At 47.1% G+C, this 19,790-nt stretch overlaps 1 protein-coding gene across 1 annotated transcript in view; it reads right to left on the bottom strand.

Moving 5' to 3' along the window:
* The window catches only part of LOC119381022 (palmitoyltransferase ZDHHC17-like), a gene marked incomplete in the record, with an annotated part of 471,788 nt that overhangs the window by 95,593 nt on the left and 356,405 nt on the right, over positions 1 to 19,790 (bottom strand). The window contains 2 exon segments of the mRNA XM_049412183.1: positions 1,393 to 1,490; positions 6,163 to 6,284. Of these exon segments, the coding sequence (XP_049268140.1) occupies positions 1,393 to 1,490; positions 6,163 to 6,284 (220 nt within the window).

Genomic DNA, 19,790 nt, shown 5'->3' with positions numbered 1-19,790 from the left:
TTAGTTTTGATTTATCTTATGTGATGTCATGTTTTGTTTCTTCAATTCAAAATATACAGTGATAGAGTTGATGTAATGGCTTGCAGTGTGTTCAGGCAGTGTCACATAAGCTCGCTCTGTTTTGTTTTGCTGTAAATATTTTAAGTGTCAATCTGTACGACAAGCTTGAAATGCTTCTGTAGAAGGCATTCGTTGCCTTCGCTAGAACGAAGCCACCGTTAAAATTGCCACTACATGAAGCCTGAGGATGCATGAACTGGCGAGTATAAACTCACTGCTTCTGTTTGTTACTGTTGGCTTTGTTTGTGTATCACACTGAAGTCGGGATGCCATTGAGCATATTTGAAAAGAAGTCAGAAGTCAAGCTAAAGGTACATACCTATGCCATTCAAATTTATCGCTGAGACTTTAGCCATATAGAATAGTGGTATCATGAAAGGAGGTTTTATTATTGAATAATAAGTGACACCAATTGGAATAAGGACAGATATAAAAATAAGAGTGCAATTTTGTTTCCCCCTTGGTTGGTATGCAAGCCACAGGCAAATAAAAGAAAAAGGAGGCTCCGCGTGCTTGCCTGAAATTGATGCACACTAGAGTTTTTGCCTCTTGGAAAATTCCAACCAAGACGTCAGTAGGAACACTAAAAACTGATGTAGCTTTTTTTCATGAAGTCAAAAAGCGAAATTTATTAGTTAATGCCAGTCCAGTTTCCAGCAGTGAAATCTGGTATAAGAGGCAGCTTTATTTGTTGCGGATCTGTTTTTGTCACGTACACATGTGAACATGCACAGTGCATCAGAAATGTGCTGGCCTCATTTCAGCCAACATGCACGCACGCTCTGCCTTTGCACGCCTGGCGCTTCTTCGAGGTGCCTCTGAGGCAGATTGTCAACAAACGTGGGTTTATTAACTCAAGATGTAGCCTAGTGTGACAGTCACGAGATCACATGCCATACAGGGCAACTGCGCAAGACCGATCGACTACACTTGCTGCGGCACTATTGGCTACCACAAAAATGGGGAGCCCTGAGTGCACGAATGAGAAGGTGCCTCCTGCAAAGGTGACCTTCTCATCTCTCCCGCCATTGTCAAGCGAGCTCAGCTGGAGCTTCTACAGCCCGATTGTTGTAGAAACACGAAAGCAATTATCGTCAAGTCCATGTCACTGCTCAAGGGGTAGGCATACTGTCGTTCCAAAGCACCATAATGTCATTCAGAAGGATATCTAAGGACATGACTTGATTGAATTGTTGGACAAGGAAGGCTGCGTTGCCAGGAGCATTATGAATATCCTCTACGTAACAGGTGACCACAAACCAAGTTCTTCACTGTCGATAAAAGCTACAATTCTTTTTGTGCAAAAAAAAAAAAAAAAGACAGCACACTTACTTGAACGGACTAATTACACGCCCTGAACTGGCCCGCCTGAAGTGTGGGTAGCGGTTGCAGTTCATGCGCTCGTTGGTAGTCATGGCCAGCCACACCATCTGAAAGAAAGCCAGACATGCAGCTTGAAACTCTAGCATCAGAACACTAGACTGCAGAAAATCCATTTCTTGGCCTCGCACAAGGGCATTGCTTTGGAGGTTGTCATCTTATTGTGACGTTGACTGCTCGAACACAGAAGAACGCCCTGTCGCCCTTAAAGCAATGTTACAGCAGCCAGCGCCAATGTGGACAGCAAGGTGCTATGTAATAAGATGGACAACATTGCAGTTTCCCTTGAAATTGACAATTTCCGAGCATGCAGCAAATTACTGCATCAGAAAATAAACAGACTTGTCTACAGAGTCGTTAGCAGCGAAAGTAAAAAAGGGTCTCATTTTAATGACTGGCTGCTGATTTCCAAATACGCTTGATCATCGAAAAGTAAGGACTAGTCTACAGAGTTGTTAGCAGTGAAGCTAAAAAAGGGTCTCATATTAGTTGACTAGCAGCTGATTTCTGACTAGGCTGCACCACAAAAGCCAAAGGACTTGTCTACAGAGTCGTTAGCAATGAAGGTAAGAAAGGGTCCCGTGTTAATGATTGGTTCCCGATTTCCGACTAGTCTGCATCACGAAAGATAAAGGACTTGTCTATGGAGTCGTTAGCAGTGAAGGTAAGAAAGTGTCCCATGTTAATGATTGGCTCCTGATTTCCAACTAGTCTGCATCATGAAAAACAAAGGACTTGTCTACGGAGTCGTTAGCAGTGAAGGTAAGAAAGGGTCCCGTGTTAATGATTGGCTCCTGATTTCCGACTAGTCTGCATCACGAAAGACAAAGGACTTGTCTACAGAGTCGTTAGCAGTGAAGGTAAGAAAGTGTCCCATGTTAATGATTGGCTCCTGATTTCCAACTAGTCTGCATCACGAAAAACAAAGGACTTGTCTACGGAGTCGTTAGCAGTGAAGGTAAGAAAGGGTCCCGTGTTAATGATTGGCTCCTGATTTCCGACTAGTCTGCATCACGAAAGACAAAGGACTTGTCTACAGAGTCGTTAGCAGTGAAGGTGAAAGGGTCTCGTGTTAATGATTGGCTCCTGATTTCCGACTAGTCTGCATCACGAAAGACAAAGGACTCGTCTACAGAGTCGTTAGCAGTGAAGATAAGAAAGGGTCTCGTGTTGGTGACTAGCTGATGATTTCCGACTAGGCTGCATCACGAAAGACAAAGGACTTGTCTACAGAGTCGTTAGCAGTGAAGGTGAAAGGGTCTCGTGTTAATGATTGGCTCCTGATTTCCGACTAGTCTGCATCACGAAAGACAAAGGACTCGTCTACAGAGTCGTTAGCAGTGAAGGTAAGAAAGGGTCTCGTGTTGGTGACTAGCTGATGATTTCCGACTAGGCTGCATCACGAAAGACAAAGGACTTGTCTACAGAGTCGTTAGCAGTGAAGGTGAAAGGGTCTCGTGTTAATGATTGGCTCCTGATTTCCGACTAGTCTGCATCACGAAAGACAAAGGACTTGTCTACAGAGTCGTTAGCAGTGAAGGTAAGAAAGTGTCCCATGTTAATGATTGGCTCCTGATTTCCGACTAGTCTGCATCACGAAAGACAAAGGACTTGTCTACAGAGTCGTTAGCAGTGAAGGTGAAAGGGTCTCGTGTTAATGATTGGCTCCTGATTTCCGACTAGTCTGCATCACGAAAGACAAAGGACTCGTCTACAGAGTCGTTAGCAGTGAAGGTAAGAAAGGGTCCCGTGTTAATGATTGGCTCCTGATTTCCGACTAGTCTGCATCACGAAAGACAAAGGACTTGTCTACAGAGTCGTTAGCAGTGAAGGTAAGAAAGTGTCCCATGTTAACGATTGGCTCCTGATTTCCGACTAGTCTGCATCACGAAAGACAAAGGACTTGTCTACAGAGTCGTTAGCAGTGAAGGTGAAAGGGTCTCGTGTTAATGATTGGCTCCTGATTTCCGACTAGTCTGCATCACGAAAGACAAAGGACTCGTCTACAGAGTCGTTAGCAGTGAAGGTAAGAAAGGGTCCCGTGTTAATGATTGGCTCCTGATTTCCGACTAGTCTGCATCACGAAAGACAAAGGACTTGTCTACAGAGTCGTTAGCAGTGAAGGTAAGAAAGTGTCCCATGTTAACGATTGGCTCCTGATTTCCGACTAGTCTGCATCACGAAAGACAAAGGACTTGTCTACAGAGTCGTTAGCAGTGAAGGTAAGAAAGGGTCTCGTGTTGGTGACTAGCTGATGATTTCCGACTAAGCTGCATCACGAAAGACAAAGGACTTGTCTACAGAGTCGTTAGCAGTGAAGGTGAAAGGGTCTCGTGTTAATGATTGGCTCCTGATTTCCGACTTGTCTGCATCACGAAAGACAAAGGACTTGTCTACAGAGTCGTTAGCAGTGAAGGTAAGAAAGGGTCCCATGTTAATGATTGGCTCCTGATTTCCAGCTAGTCTGCATCACGAAAAACAAAGGACTTGTCTACGGAGTCGTTAGCAGTGAAGGTGAAAGGGTCTCGTGTTAATGATTGGCTCCTGATTTCCGACTAGTCTGCATCACGAAAGACAAAGGACTCGTCTACAGAGTCGTTAGCAGTGAAGGTAAGAAAGGGTCCCGTGTTAATGATTGGCTCCTGATTTCCGACTAGTCTGCATCACGAAAGACAAAGGACTTGTCTACAGAGTCGTTAGCAGTGAAGGTAAAAAAGTGTCCCATGTTAATGATTGGCTCCTGATTTCCGACTAGTCTGCATCACGAAAGACAAAGGACTTGTCTACAGAGTCGTTAGCAGTGAAGGTAAGAAAGGGTCCCGTGTTAATGATTGGCTCATGATTTCCGACTAGTCTGCATCACGAAAGACAAAGGACTTGTCTACGGAGTCGTCAGCAGTGAAGGTGAAAGGGTCCCATGTTAATGATTGGCTCCTGATTTCCAACTAGTCTGCATCACGAAAAACAAAGGACTTGTCTACGGAGTCGTTAGCAGTGAAGGTGAAAGGGTCTCGTGTTAATGATTGGCTCCTGATTTCCGACTAGTCTGCATCACGAAAGACAAAGGACTCGTCTACAGAGTCGTTAGCAGTGAAGGTAAGAAAGGGTCCCGTGTTAATGATTGGCTCCTGATTTCCAACTAGTCTGCATCACGAAAAACAAAGGACTTGTCTACGGAGTCGTTAGCAGTGAAGGTGAAAGGGTCCCGTGTTAATGATTGGCTCCTGATTTCCGACTAGTCTGCATCACGAAAGACAAAGGACTTGTCTACAGAGTCGTTAGCAGTGAAGGTAAGAAAGGGTCCCATGTTAATGATTGGCTCCTGATTTCCGACTAGTCTGCATCACGTAAGACAAAGGACTTGTCTACAGAGTCGTTAGCAGTGAAGGTAAGAAAGTGTCCCATGTTAATGATTGGCTCCTGATTTCCAACTAGTCTGCATCACAAAAAACAAAGGACTTGTCTACGGAGTCGTTAGCAGTGAAGGTAAGAAAGGGTCCCGTGTTAATGATTGGCTCCTGATTTCCGACTAGTCTGCATCACGAAAGACAAAGGACTCGTCTACAGAGTCGTTAGCAGTGAAGGTGAAAGGGTCTCGTGTTAATGATTGGCTCCTGATTTCCGACTAGTCTGCATCACGAAAGACAAAGGACTTGTCTACAGAGTCGTTAGCAGTGAAGGTGAAAGGGTCTCGTGTTAGTGACTAGCTGACGATTTCCGACTAGGCTGCATCACGAAAGACAAAGGACTTGTCTACAGAGTCGTTAGCAGTGAAGGTAAGAAAGGGTCTCGTGTTGGTGACTAGCTGATGATTTCCGACTAGGCTGCATCACGAAAGACAAAGGACTTGTCTACAGAGTCGTTAGCAGTGAAGGTGAAAGGGTCTCGTGTTAATGATTGGCTCCTGATTTCCGACTAGTCTGCATCACGAAAGACAAAGGACTTGTCTACAGAGTCGTTAGCAGTGAAGGTGAAAGGGTCTCGTGTTAGTGACTAGCTGATGATTTCCGACTAGGCTGCATCACGAAAGACAAAGGACTTGTCTACAGAGTCGTTAGCAGTGAAGGTGAAAGGGTCCCGTGTTAGTGACCAGCTGACGATTTCCGACTAGGCTGCATCACGAAAGACAAAGGACTTGTCTACAGAGTCGTTAGCAGTGAAGGTAAGAAAGGGTCTCGTGTTGGTGACTAGCTGATGATTTCCGACTAGGCTGCATCACAAACGACAAAGGACTTGTCTACAGAGTCGTTAGCAGTGAAGGTAAACAAAATGAAGACCTGGTCGAGGAAACAAATGGAATGGAGACTGACAATGACGGTGAAGACGCTGAAGTGTGTGACCAACTGCCTTCGTCGCCAGAAAACCATCACACCAACTTGCCCAAGTGTCCCTGCTAGTACACCCTCCAAGTTCTCTGCCACACCATAAGTGACAACGCTGTGGGCTGTGGTCCATTTTCATACCTTTTAGGTGGCTTTTGTCAGCGACATCAAAGGCAGGAAAATGCAAAAGCACATCATGCACTTTATCAGCCAGAGCAACAAATTAGTGTGCCCAATAAAGTTTGGATTCATTTTCATGTTCAGCTCAGCTTGTTTTAACTCATATGAATTCGAGATGATAGAAATATTTTGCGTGATCCTGACCAATTTGTATCATCAGTACTCTGCTGTCGCTGCAATCAACCAAGTGCTGAAAGTGCAGCTGCTAATCAGAGCTCACCTGGTACAGCTGGCAGAGCAGCAGGCAGCTGACCCAGGCGCTGTGCAGGAGCGTGTTGAATGCAACCCAGGCCACCCACCCACTCTGGGACAGGGCAGCCCAGAGTGTGTGCTCCTTCCAGACTGAACAGGGATGAGGAAATCACATCATGGTCTGCACCCCTTTCAAGAGCAATCACTAGAAGGTGTATACTCTGTTTTGTTTCCCCATTATCATTGCATGGATGTGCTTGAGTGATAAAATTCAGCAGCAGGCTGGTCCTGTTCTTACAAACTGTCACCCAATATGATAACGCAACGAGTATTAAATAATGAGGAGCCCACCAACCTTACCAGGCCCCTAATGCACAAGGGTCAGGAGGCATGTGCTATAAATTTCTTCAGCAGATAATGTCTAGACGTCGTTCAAGATGGCTAAGATCCACTTGATACCAAATAGTAGTTCTCTGCATAGAAACACTGGCAGGTGAAGACACTGTCTTCATGTTAAATTGTAGTCCTATTGGCTAGTGCTTCGCGACACTGCTCACATATACCACACAGTGGATGTATACCACCAGTCAAGAAAAAGTTGTGTCTACCATCAGAATAGTATACCAGTATTTAATGGCTCTAAGTATGGCTTAAATGTATAGCATTCATTCAGCATTTCAGCATAACGTGGAGATTTTTTTTCCACAAGTATGGCTTTAGGCAGGAACAGCTATGGACATATAAAAGAACATAATGATGGACTTCAGGATCTGCAGCATGGTATCAGTGGCGTGGCCGCTGGGCACTTTTGATGCACTGCAACTTGTTTGGTACTCGGATAACGAAACGTTTTTTTAAATCCAGAATGAGAAACAATGTGCCTGACTTTAAACAGAGAGCTCTGCAAAAAAAAAAAAAAAAGAAAGAAAAGCAGCCTTTGTTTAAATACTATTTTTAAACTTTGACATTTAAGGTAGACTACATAAGTTTCAGCACAATTTTAAAGTATAACAGTGCGTGACAAAGCCACAAAAAAATTATCTCGACAGGTAACTCAAGTGGAAAGGCCAACATCTACAATGTTTTATTATCCTGTGTTTGACATCCCTGTAGCAATAAGTTTCTCAAATATGGATATTTTCGGCCCTTGATTGTGATTTTCTTCCTCAACGTTACATCCGCAGCAAAGCGTAATAATGCAATTGTAAGGTTGCACTTAACTTGTTCTTTGTTGGGAAAAAATATTGTGGTAAAAAAGTGGAGCACTTTTTTCGCTAAGAGCGCTCAAACTTCAGAAATTGAGAATTTAGCCAAAAAAGTGCTTCTGGCAGCTGAAATCTGAATATCTTTATTTCGGGCAAACAAAATTGTTTCTCACAAAAGTAACTTCAGAATCATTGTTCCAGGCTGAAAACCTGAGCCCAAAGTAATTTCACCAAAATCGAGACTCTGTGTTCATTCTTGTCTGGATTCACCCTCCTGCTGTAAAGATGCTGGTGTCAGCGCGCAGAACGTCGGACTAAAAAAAAAAAATAGGACACACTGACAAGCAACCTAACGCCATCAGTGAAATAGCATTTCTACGTCGTAGTTCAAGAAAGAGCATGTAGGTCTCTGAAGCACGCTTTCTCACTTCCACAAACGGTGTGCTGCCGCCAGTGATGAAGAAGGGTTAGCAAGAGCCATCAGACAATCAATGGAATGTCCAGATCATCCAGCATGGAGTGAGAATGTCTCACTGCAGGTCTGTTGCGAAACAGTGGGATAACAAGGGTGGTCTTTGTCAGAACAGAAAATAACTAAGAGTAGAATGCTACCACTACAGACCATTTACTCGACTCGACATAAAGGCTTCGGATTGGGTCTATCCTGGATAGTGAGGAGCACACTTAGCTGATGTTGAAAGGCAAAGCTGACTGATGAGACACTTGCTGTCATTACTCCATGACGTGTGTACTTTTAAACACACAAAAAGAGGAAGCCATCTCTCCGTAATTTATGACACAAAGGCAATGGGAAGTTTCTTATGCTGCAAACCTTACTTTAGCAGGATTAAGCAGTAGGTCAGCACTGTGAAATTGTAACAAATCTGTATACTATAAAATTCTGAGCAAGCACCCCCTTCAGGATGTCTCAATTAGCATCAAAGTCGCTTTCGTAGAATGGTGCCAAAATTCAAGATGGCAAGGCGCATTACAACGATGACTGGCAAATACAAGAAACACTAAGGCAATGTGCTTACACCGCAAGAAGCATGGCACGGGAGCCCCTTGGACGGTGAGCCAGTGCTACAACTCAGCTCAACAGACACAGGTCTCGGAGGTATTACATCTGCCAACTACCTGGGACAAAAATACGTCTTAAAAATACCTCGAGGTCCAAAAATTGTTGAAAAGAAATATGCGCACTTTTGCTATTATATGAACATGCTGCCGCAAGAATTTTGCGAGTACGTGCTATAATAAGGAAGTTACAGGGGTTAGAACATCCGTTTCAGCTGGTTTCAAATTTTCGCGCGGCCTCGCCACCCTTCTTCGCCACAGGGAGGGGAAGGCGTAGCCCGTCATCATGACTCCGCCCACTTCGGCAACGTGACAAGACGTCAGAAATTGACGTCATCGGTAAATTCGATCAGTCGCAATGCCCTTCCGCTTGCTGCGGCTCCTGGTTGCTTATTGTTTACATTGTCGCACGCGCTCCATAACTTGACGGGCAGTTTTCGGCCGTTCAGTATTTTTAAACCTTTGTGACAGTTACCAATGCAGCAGGAATGCATGCTTGCTTTCCAAGACGACGAAGGGGCATGACAGTAAAGCATGGAGAGCCCCACTTGCCGCGTGTGCAATGGGAAAACCAAGCAAGCGCGACCCATCTGAGCTACAGGAAATTCCACCTCTCTCCGCTCGATTTGCAGCCGATAACGCTTCCTCTACGTGTTGCTCATGTCGAAGGCGAAGTGCGTGCAGGTGATATGCAGTGCGAGGACAACCCGACAACTGCGTGGCCGAAACCACATCACCGCAGGGCCAAGAAACAAAGTGCAGTTTCGTAGCGGTGGGTGGGAACAGGAACCAACGTTAACTTGTTCAGACCTGGTTTAGACCAAGGAGGTTAAAAAAAAACTTCTGGAGTGGAGGTCCCGTATACGCACCCACGCGAGCGGGTGACGCCTGGGAAACCGGTTGGCAGCCATCTTGCTCCAGGCAAGAGCGAGTGCAGCTTCAGCGCCGGCAGCGTAATTTTGAGCTTGCGTGGGTGCATTTCAGCATGAGAACCGGACAATTAGTGTCACTTATTTGGCCAAATTTCTTTTTGTCCTGCAAGATTGAAGAAGGCCATTTCTTATGCCATAATACATTGGCTGAAGCATGCCTGATAACACACAGAATTCGCTTGCAGCATTTCCGAAATGAAGCACATGGTGGAGCCAATAAGTGGAACATAAAGTTTTATTCAGCCCCAGCTTTCATACAATTACAAAAGAAAAAAAGAAGCATATGCAATGTGGTTTTGTAATGTGAACGGTGAGGTTCTTAAAACCTTGAGGTTAGGAACGTGGACATTTCTTACAAACCGACGACGTTGGTTGCAGGTTTTGACCAACCCTTTATAAAAACACGAATGAAAGGCACACACACAAAATAAAACACAGCAAACTGAGAAAGAAATAACTGCAAACAGTTTCTAAGCAGCGAGCGTCCTTAAGAAAGTCGGCTGACATGGGCTCACCCATCGGAGAGACGAACGCACAGCGCGACGCGAGGAGATGACCGGCGCGGAAACTCTTGAAGAGGTCGACGATGGTGTGAAAAGGATGATGAGAAACGTGGCGTTTTGCCGAAGCGAAGCGTCGGGGGCCGTCAGCGGCCACATGAAGATCTTGGCTCCAACTCATGGGCCGCGTCCCAGAGCGTCGACGCTCGGGTCCGGTCACCCGACTGCATCAAACGCCCAGCACGTCTGCCCTCTTCTTTTTCTTCTTCGCCAGCACGCGACTCCGAATCTCGTCACGTTCGCGGATCTTTGCACGCGCCTCAGCCTTTTCGTCGTCGTCGTTGTCTAGCACACACATAACACCAGGGCACTACCCCTCTTTCGGGCGCACATCGCAGGTTTATACGTGAATCGATAAAGCAACAAATCCCACAAGAACTTCAAAATGCACCATAATGCAGACAATCACGAAACTAACCATATGAAATACGTGCCCTTAAAAACAAAACACAGCAAAAGAAGATACAAAAGCAGACTAGTTGACCAGCTTGCTGCAGCTCTTGTTTACGCATAATGCAGACAATCACGAAACTAACCATATGAAACATTTGCCCTTAAAATGTGCACAGCAAGAGAAAAGATACGAAAGCAGACTAACTGACGAGCTTTGCTGCGGCTTTTGTTTACATTCGTTTACAAATTTTTAAAAATAACAGCCCTCATCAGCCGTGTTCGTACTCCGCTTTGGGAGTTTTTCCGGTTGATTTCTTTCGAAATGTGGCGAAGCCTGATTTTACGGCGAAAGCTGTTATCAGACCACAATGGCAGTGGGGTAGTTGTCCGCTGCGCTGCCACCGGTGTCTGTAACCACTACCGCGCGAAATAAGAAAAAAATGAAATAAATGAAAATATCCAGGATCGGATGCAATTTGAACCCGGGTCTTCTGCGTGGCAGTCGAGTATTCTACCACAGAGCCACACTGGTGACTGGAACTACTTTGCAAAAACATTCTATACAGGCATCATGTCGGGCAATGAATCGCGTGTCATAAGAGTAAAATAACAACCAGGCGTCACACAATGCTAATTGCGCAACGAGTGTGTGATTTAAAGCTTCCCACCTACTACAAACTGCTTAACCATAATTCTTCATCATCATCACCCACAGGCAGCATCAACAAAGTTCACATAATGCCTTACAGATGTGTAGCGGATACCTTGCTTATTTGCAGAAAGACGAATAATGTCATAGTGAATGCTTCCCTACTTCCCAAAAATTATCATTTCTGGCGTAGTGGGTACCTTGCAAGCGTACTTGTATTAGTTTCCCCAAGAGAGTTTAGAGCGGGCTCTTGAAAGGCCGCTCTTCCAGCTTTCCGTGACTGTACTGCGCGTTCCGCACAGGCCCGGCATTTATTACGTACAGCTTGGCAAAAATTGTAAATGTAGTTATCGAGTGGATTGCAGTCGAAGAAATGAGACATTTGCAACACTCTCTTGTCACCAAAGAAGTGGAGAAATTCGCCTTCTGTGGAACTTCCGCGCGGGCCCAAGCGACCACCCACACGTTTTTTGCCTGGAGCAATATGGCGGTTGTCGGCGTCAGCGGCGGCATGGTCCCTCAATACTTTTACTGGTCATGAAACTCCCACGTAACTCAATGATAGAGCATCATATACCGCCCGCACTTTCCGTGCCCAGCGCTGGCGTAGCTAGAAGGGGGATGAGAAAGCCGGCTGCTGCTGGCCGCCATTAGCGAAGTGTGGGCGCGGAGTGGTGGTGTTTGTGCTGGTTGCACCCTTTTTTTTTCTTTTCGTGGTCACCTTGTCATGAGAGCGATGCCCAACACCTGCTGTTTGCCGGGCTGTCGCTCGGGATACAAGGGCACCGTCGAAAAAGTCTCCCTGTTCTGTTTACCAGCCGACGCAAAACAACGCGACAGGTGGAAGCGTGCAATCCCGCGACAGGAGGCTGTCGGATTTTCGTTCGACTCCAAGTACATCCGCGTGTGTGAAAAACATTTTGACGCAAGTGACATTGTACGTGCGGACGTGTGCATAATGAATGGAAACATCGTTTTACTGCCTTGAGATCGACGAAGACTGGTGGAAGAAGCCGTGCCTAGAATTGTGTGTGTAGTGTGTGTGAGTGCGTTTGGAGTTTTATGTGAAGTGCGGTGTTCGGAGTGCGCGCGTTTGCTTTCTGGATAATGATAGAAACTAAAAAGTGATGCCGTGGGCCAAAATGCGATATTTTGTTTTACTTTGATAGTGCTGTTTGCTGGTGCTGTCGCTGAATCGAGAAATATTCTAGAAAGGTTGAAAAAAAGTAATGCAGTTTTATATAATTGATCAGTTTAAGCTGAATAACTGGGCTGATGGAAGCTCCAGGTTGATTTCGATTTGCGCTGGTGTTTACATAGAAGGAACAGGGTGGCTAATTGGAACGCCAACTTAGAACTCATGGTCATTGCGACAGTATATGGGAATGGATAAAAAAAAAGAGCCGCGTATATAAGAACTCGGCACTGTTATGAAACCTGCATGCGTAAAATCAAAACTTTTCGCTTGAAAATCGCTCATAGTGCCTATATCTAGCAAAAACAGCTCACAGCAGTTTCATCTCATTATTTTTATTAATCTTCAAAATCAAAAGCACAAATATGACACCAAAGAAAAAAAAATGGAAAACAACACGAGCATCCCTCTCCATTTTGTGGTATCTCAATCTGCGCTTTTGATTTTTAAAGCTATGTTTCACTAACAATATCCCTCAAGAGGTACTTCAAAGCTATTAATGCCAAGTTAACCTGATATACAGGCTTGTTTATTGGTACGCGAACTTCTATTTGCAGCTTTGACAATTAGTCCGAAAATGAGCGTTACGTGCAGCCAGAGCACGGCTACTCCGCAACCTCTAGCGCAAAGTATGTTAACCTGCCAGTCATCTAGAACCAGTCACAGTGTTCAGTTTAAGCCCGAAAGCGACTATGCAGAAATCGAGAAATGTAGGAACGTCACCAACACACGCGTCACTTGACAGACACCCTCAGTCAAAACACTGCCAGCAATCTGTGACTTGGGCATAATGTACCATATTGACAATACTAATCACTGCTATGATTTGTTAGCGAGAACGCGGAGAAAGAAAATATCTGAAGTGTATTTGACGGCAAACGCTTCTGTGAATGCGCAACTGCCCTACCAAGCGCGGCAGATCAATGCCCTTCTGCTTACGGTGGCGCATCTGGTGGCCACTTTTGTCTCTATATGAAACTTTTGCGGGAGTTTCATGACCAGTAAAAAGTATTGAGGGACCATGGCGGCGGCTTGCCACCTCCACTCCAGAAATACTCCAGAAATATTTTTTTTTCAACCTCCTTTTTAGACCAATCGACGAGCTCAGTGGTATGTCAAGTTGCCCATGGGCAAGTTTGCGTCACTGTGCATACGAGGGGGATTGGTCAGGCAAAGGAAAGAGGCACGGGAATTGTTTTCCGAAATGAAGGGTCTGTGCGGTGCGCAGCGGTGTAATATTTGGAAATGTGATCGCTGCGGTTTACTGTACGAATTGGCGGGCTTGTTTGGGGGGTGTAAAAAAAAGTCGGAGCCTATTTACTGGTCCTTTAAGTACCATCCTCGAATCACGAATAGAGGTCTTGAAGGCCTGCTTTTGCTTGAGGGAACCTGAATATTGCTGCGGACAGTCATCAAAAGACGAATAGGCTGAAGATGACGACGACGATTTGGTGTCTGTTGTGTGCCGCTGCCTTGCCCGGAGTAATCTCTTGAAAATACACTTGCTTACAGTCCCTAGTCTTCGTCTCTTCACGTAACATTCTGGTGGACGTGCTGGGTACCTCCCTTCGTCACGAAGCTTCGCAGTGGACACCACCTTGAGCCTTCCAACATGGCTCTGGAAAATGCTTCGACCACTCCGGCTCCAATACCTGCCGCCAACGTGATGTACATCAATGTCACCGCACCTCGCGACCCTGGTGTGTTCTCTGGCGCCAATGGGCAAGACGTCGACAAGTGGCTCAGCCTATACGAACGCATCAGCACAGGTAACCAGTGGGACCCTACTCTCATGCTTGCCAATGTGCTATTCTACCTCGACGGCATCTAGCGAGTCTGGTATGAGACACATGATACTGAGCTTACAAGTTGGGATATATTCAAAGAGAAGATACGAGAGTTGTTCGGCAACCCTGACGGTCACCAGATCGCTGCGAAAAAGGCGTTGTCGACTGGCGCGCAGACGTCAACAGAGCCGTACGTGATGTACATCCAAGACGTCTCGGCTCTCTGCCGTGCAGTTGACTCACACATGACGGAAGAGGACAAGGTTGCTCACATCTCAGGGGTATCGCTGATGACGCCTTCAACCTGCTCGTCTTCAATAACGTGTGCACTGTTGATGCGGTCATCAAAGAATGCATGCGCACGGTCGCTTTCAAACGGCAGCGGCAGAAAACGGTGCGAGCCGCTCGCCCAAAAAGCGCGAACGACGAAAAAACAAGAAATCGGCACCTGAAGAAAAGAAGCATGCACCGGAGAGTGTTCCGCGATGCTTTCTGTGTAACCGGGTGGGCCATCGCGCTAACAGTTGTTGGACCAACTTCTCACGGCCCAGTTTGATGAAGCGTTTTAAATGTGGACAAACTGGGCACAAGGCAGAAGCATGTCGAAGCGGTGCGAGTAAAGCCCACCAAGCAGCTTGTGCGTATGCCCCGCCAAAAGAAGAAGTGGAAGCAATCAATAATGAATTGGCCGATCTGAAAAGCGGGAAGAAGATGCATTTCATTGGTGCTGCGATGACAACAGACACAGCGAAAGGAATGGCGACACTTAAGGGGAAGGTTGGTGGAAAGGAAGTCACGGTATTAAGAGATAGTGGGTGCACCACTGTTATCGTATGAAAGAAACTGGTCCGAGAGAGTGAGCTCACAGGCAATACCAACCCGGTTCGCCTGCTTGATAGTTCGATTCGAATGCTTCCTGAAGCCAAGATTGAGGCTGAGACCCCATACATCAGAGGGAGAGTTACTGCCCTGTGCATGGATAACCCCCTGTTCGACCTAATCGTGGGAAACATCGACGGAGCTCGAGGGCCATACGATCCTGAACGTTTGGGAGAAGCCCCGAAGATAGAGCCCTCGTCCGCTCGGGAACCGCGAAGAGAAGTAACTGCGGAAGAGAATCCCAGGAAAGATGTCGCCCGAGCTCCAATTGAAGCCGAGGTGTCACAGAATGGCAACAATGAGGGACCAACGGTCGCTGTACCGCCTGTGAAAACGCGCTGAGCAGGTGACATTGCGACTGAGCGGCCAACATCATCCGCGGCTCAAAAGATGACGAAGGTGGTCGTCCAGACAAAACACCACGACGCGCAGAAGTTGACGAACCACCGAGAATGTTCTAACGAACGCGACTACGCCTTACCGGTGTCAAATGTGTCGACGGCAGCAGAGATGCCCCCTTCGGCACCGGCAAATGGAACAGCTCGTAAGAAAAAGAAGAGAAACAAAAAGAGCGCGAGCGAGCACCGAAAGAAGGGGCGCAAGCGCGACACGATTTAAACAGGACAGGGTGTTGGAGTTGAAAGTGTTTGAAGTGTTTTGAGTTTGAATGCGTTGTATTACTATATCCTGTGTCAAGTGTGTATGGCTAGTGAGCCCAAGGGTCGTTTGCGTAACACCTTATGTGTACAATGCTATTGATATAACTGTATAAGTGTTGTAAATGCAGAACTTTGTTGTGTGCTTTTGCAGTGTTTATATGAAATCTATGTTGGTGTGCTGTACTTATGAACTGGTGGTTATCTTTCATATGTCGTGACATTGAAATGACCTGTGAATTGTATTGAGAGTTCTATTGTTAATGTGACACGCAGTGTGTGCGGACTGAGTTATGGACTCTGTATGTGGGACATTTTTGGTTTGTATGTGCGCGCTCATTTGTGTTGTCTGAATATTATGTGATAATATTCTTGAAGTGGGGGGTCGTGTCACGAACGAGCGCGTTCTTAAAGCACGCGCACGGCCGCTTTCAAATGGCAGCGGGAGAAAACGGCGCGAGCCGCTCGCCCAAAAAGCGTGAACGACGAAAAAACAAGTATCAAAAGACGCCGACGCGCCGCATCCTCCTCACCCACTCGAGCCAGACGCAGACAACACGATCAAACTCCCGGCAAAGCCTGGATGTTTCTAGAAGGAAAGGGTCCCCGAGCGACGCCGCCAGACGCCGCCGCGAGTAGAACTGGCGAGAGAAATCTCGAACTATCCTTAGCCTTGGCTGTACTGCACACCGTAGAACCCTCCCGACGCTTCTAGAAACCGGGGGAGAAGGGATAAAAGCGTGCAAACGACGATGAGTCAGACAGGAGTGAGTCAGTCGGCCCGGATATGGTGAAGTAAGCTGAGTGTGGCTCCGTTAGCCAAAGACAACGTGTTTATGATGGTGCGCAGTCCGTCGATCGTCGATCTGGAAGTATTGGAGGACGACGCCGTGTGAGCCGTGACAAGTTACGACGATGGTTGAGCTACGACGATCAATGCTGGAGCTGGCGTGAGTGTTTCCTTGAAGAGAAGCATTCGATTGCCGTCCAAGTATTGTGGACTGGATACACCATTGTATATTCAGGACTTTTAACTGTCATTGAATAGTTGTAATGCATGCGATTGCATTTGTAGCGTGTGATCTGTTTATTTAGCTCCCGTTGTGTAAACACCATCTGGAACTGGTACCAGCCGAGTGTGCATGTGTTTGTGATATTTGTATTGCCTTAACCGAGAATATATTTCGTTTTCGTTTGTGTTATCGACTCTCGGCTCTGACTCGGTCTTTGGTCCACAACCGGCGTTCGCTGGCGCACCAAAGGACCAACTCTAAATTGTCCGCGCTTTCGTGGTGCGTTTCGGGGGGCCGATACGTCCGCCCTTGGAATCCGCCCGGCGATTGCCAACCCGATTAACGGAATCAGTGACAGCCGATGTTCCCCCTTCTACAAGCAACAATGCCAACGTTACCCGAATTGCGCGACGTGAAATTACAGTGAAATTGAAGCCGCTTATCAGGCTACCTGCTCTTCCCCTGCAGTTCCGGTTTCGATGATTCAGGCAGTTGTCCGTCAGGAGATTGCCAACACGGGACTCCACTCCTGCTCGGTAAACCACGTGGACCAAGGGCGTAGCCAAGGGAGGGGGGGGGTTCAGACCCCCCCCCCCCCCCCCCCCCCCGAAAATTTCAACGCTTCCAAATCGTCTACTGACCCTTTCGGCCAATATGAACCTCACTGAAGTACACATCAACAGTATTCCTGTTCGTGCTCTAATCGACACGAGAGCCCATTTATCTGTGATGAGCGCTAATCTTCGGACTCGACTGAAGAAAGTTCTAACACCAGCCGCGAAGCCAGTTGTCCGTGTCGCCAACGGCGGAACAGCTTGTGCAATTGGCATATGTACAGCTCGAGTCGACATCGCCGATCGCTCCACCATCGTTGTTTTCACCGTACTCGCTCACTGCCCCCACGACGTCATTCTAGGCTTGGACTTCCTTTCTGCTCATTCGGCCCTCATAGACTGCTCTACCGGTACTCTCCGCCTTGACCTTCTTCTTCTAGATCACCCTGCGCCGCCTCCCATTCACTTAAGCGCCGTAGACTTCGTTCGCTTACCACCCACAGCTCTGACCTACGTTGATTTGGTACCATCCTCACCAGTGCCCGACGGCGCGTACATTGCGACTCTTGTCAAGGATGTTCTTCTCCACCAAGGTATTACAGTGCCTCGTTCTGTTTTATCTACTACATCCAATCGCACACGTTTACCGGTGGTCAACTTTGGCTTGACAACGCAAGTGCTGCCACGAGGGATATCCTTGGCACATATCAGTGCCTTGGACGATCCCTCGATAGCATTAGTTTCGTTGGAGGAGGGTACTGCCGAGCACACCGACCCCTCGCAGTCCGCCGCATCTGTTCTCGATGACCTGAAGAGAATGATTGCGCCAGATCTGCCGCCAAATAATACTGACGAGCTCTACCACGTTCTATTTTCTTATCGCGATATTTTTGATCTTCACGACCGTCCTTTGGCACAAACTACGACCGTGAAACATCGCATAAATACTGGCGATGCCGCTTCTATTCATAGATGTCTGTATCGAGTGTCACCCGCAGAGTGTCAAGTGATTCAAGCAGAAGTCAAGAAGATGCGCACCAAGACCATCATCGAACCATCATGCAGCCCATGGGCATCACCCATTGTCTTAGTGAAAAAGAAAGACGGCTCGTGGCGATTCTGCGTGGACTACCGACACCTTAACAAAGTAACAAAAAAGGATGTTTACCCCTTACCTCGTATTGACGACGCTCTTGACTGCTTACATGGTGCTCGCTACTTTTCGTCTATTGACCTGCGCTCTGGCTATTGGCAGATCGCTGTGGACAATCTGGACAGCGAGAAAACTGCCTTTATCACACCTGATGGTCTTTATCAATTCAACGTAATGCCATTCAGACTATGTAATGTGCCGGCCACATTTGAATGCATGATGGACTCCCTCCTTCAACGATTCAAGTGGTCCACATGTCTGTGCTACTTGGACGACGTTATAGTGTTCTCCCCCACGTTCGCGAGTCATCTAGAACGCCTGTCTATAATCCTGCAAGTTTTTCGCCGAGCCAGTTCGCACCTTGACACATCGAAGTGCCACTTTGGTCGTCACCAGATTACAGTGCTTGGCCACCTCATTGATGTCACTGGAGTACAGCCAGACCCAGGCAAAATCAGCGCTGTTACGAATTTCCCGGTTCCTAAGTGTGTTAAAGATGTACGCAGCTTTAATGGTTTATGCTCGTACTTCCGCCGCTTTGTGAAAAATTTCGCGGACATAGCACGACCACTTACTGACCTTTTGAAAAAAGAGGTGCCATTTATATGGGGCGACACCGAAGCTTCTGCTTTCACTCATTTGATCCGGCTGCTTACAACGCCGCCCGTTCTGGCCCACTTTGATCCTTCTGCACCGACTGAAGTTCATACTGACGCCAGTGGGCACGGCATAGGCGCAGTACTCGCACAACGACAGCACAGTACTGATCGCGTCATTGCCTACGCCAGCAGGCTCCTCACAACTTCGGAGCGCAACTACTCTATCACGGAGCGTGAGTGTCTAGCCCTAGTTTGGGCAGTTGCGAAATTCCGCCCATACTTATACGGCCGACCCTTTTCAGTCATCACGGACCACCACGCGCTCTCCTGGTTGTCCTCACTGAAGGACTCTACCAGCCAACTTGGTCGCTGGGCGTTACGCCTTCAAGAATATTCTTATTCTGTCACCTATAAGTCTGGCCGCCTGCACATGGACGCCGATTGCTAATCCCATTATCCGGTAGACAAGGCCGATGACACTGACCACGACGTATCCCACGGCATCTTTTCTCTGTCTCCTTTCGACAACATCGCAGACGAGCAGCAACGCGACCTTTCGCTGCGAGCCCTCATCCACCGTCTGCAGACATTGCCCAATGACGCTTCAGTCCGCCACTTCGTCCTCCAGGATGATGTCCTATACCGTCGTAACTTCCATCCAGACGGGCCGGAACTTCTAGTCATACCGAGACAATTACGTCGAACTGTACTTTTCGAACTTCATGACGCTCCCGCTGCAGGACACCTAGGTGAAAAAATCCGTAAAACAGGGGGTGGATGCTCGAGCCAACGTTTCGACAAGTGGACTTGTCTTCTTCAAGGCTGGAACTGATCAGTTCCAGCCTTGAAGAAGACAAGTCCACTTGTCAAAACGTTGGCTTGAGCATCCACCCCCTGTTTTACAGATTTTTTCATCGCAGCTTCCATCTTCCACTTCCTGCCGTTTTAGGACACCTAGGTGTATCACGCACGTACGACCGCATCCGCCGTCGCTTCTATTGGCC

The sequence above is a fragment of the Rhipicephalus sanguineus genome, chromosome 2 (genome assembly GCF_013339695.2).
Source record: "Rhipicephalus sanguineus isolate Rsan-2018 chromosome 2, BIME_Rsan_1.4, whole genome shotgun sequence".
NCBI classification, from domain to species: Eukaryota; Metazoa; Arthropoda; class Arachnida; order Ixodida; family Ixodidae; genus Rhipicephalus; species Rhipicephalus sanguineus.
Note: the sequence above shows the minus strand (reverse complement) of the source record. Positions and strands in the feature narration are given on the sequence as shown.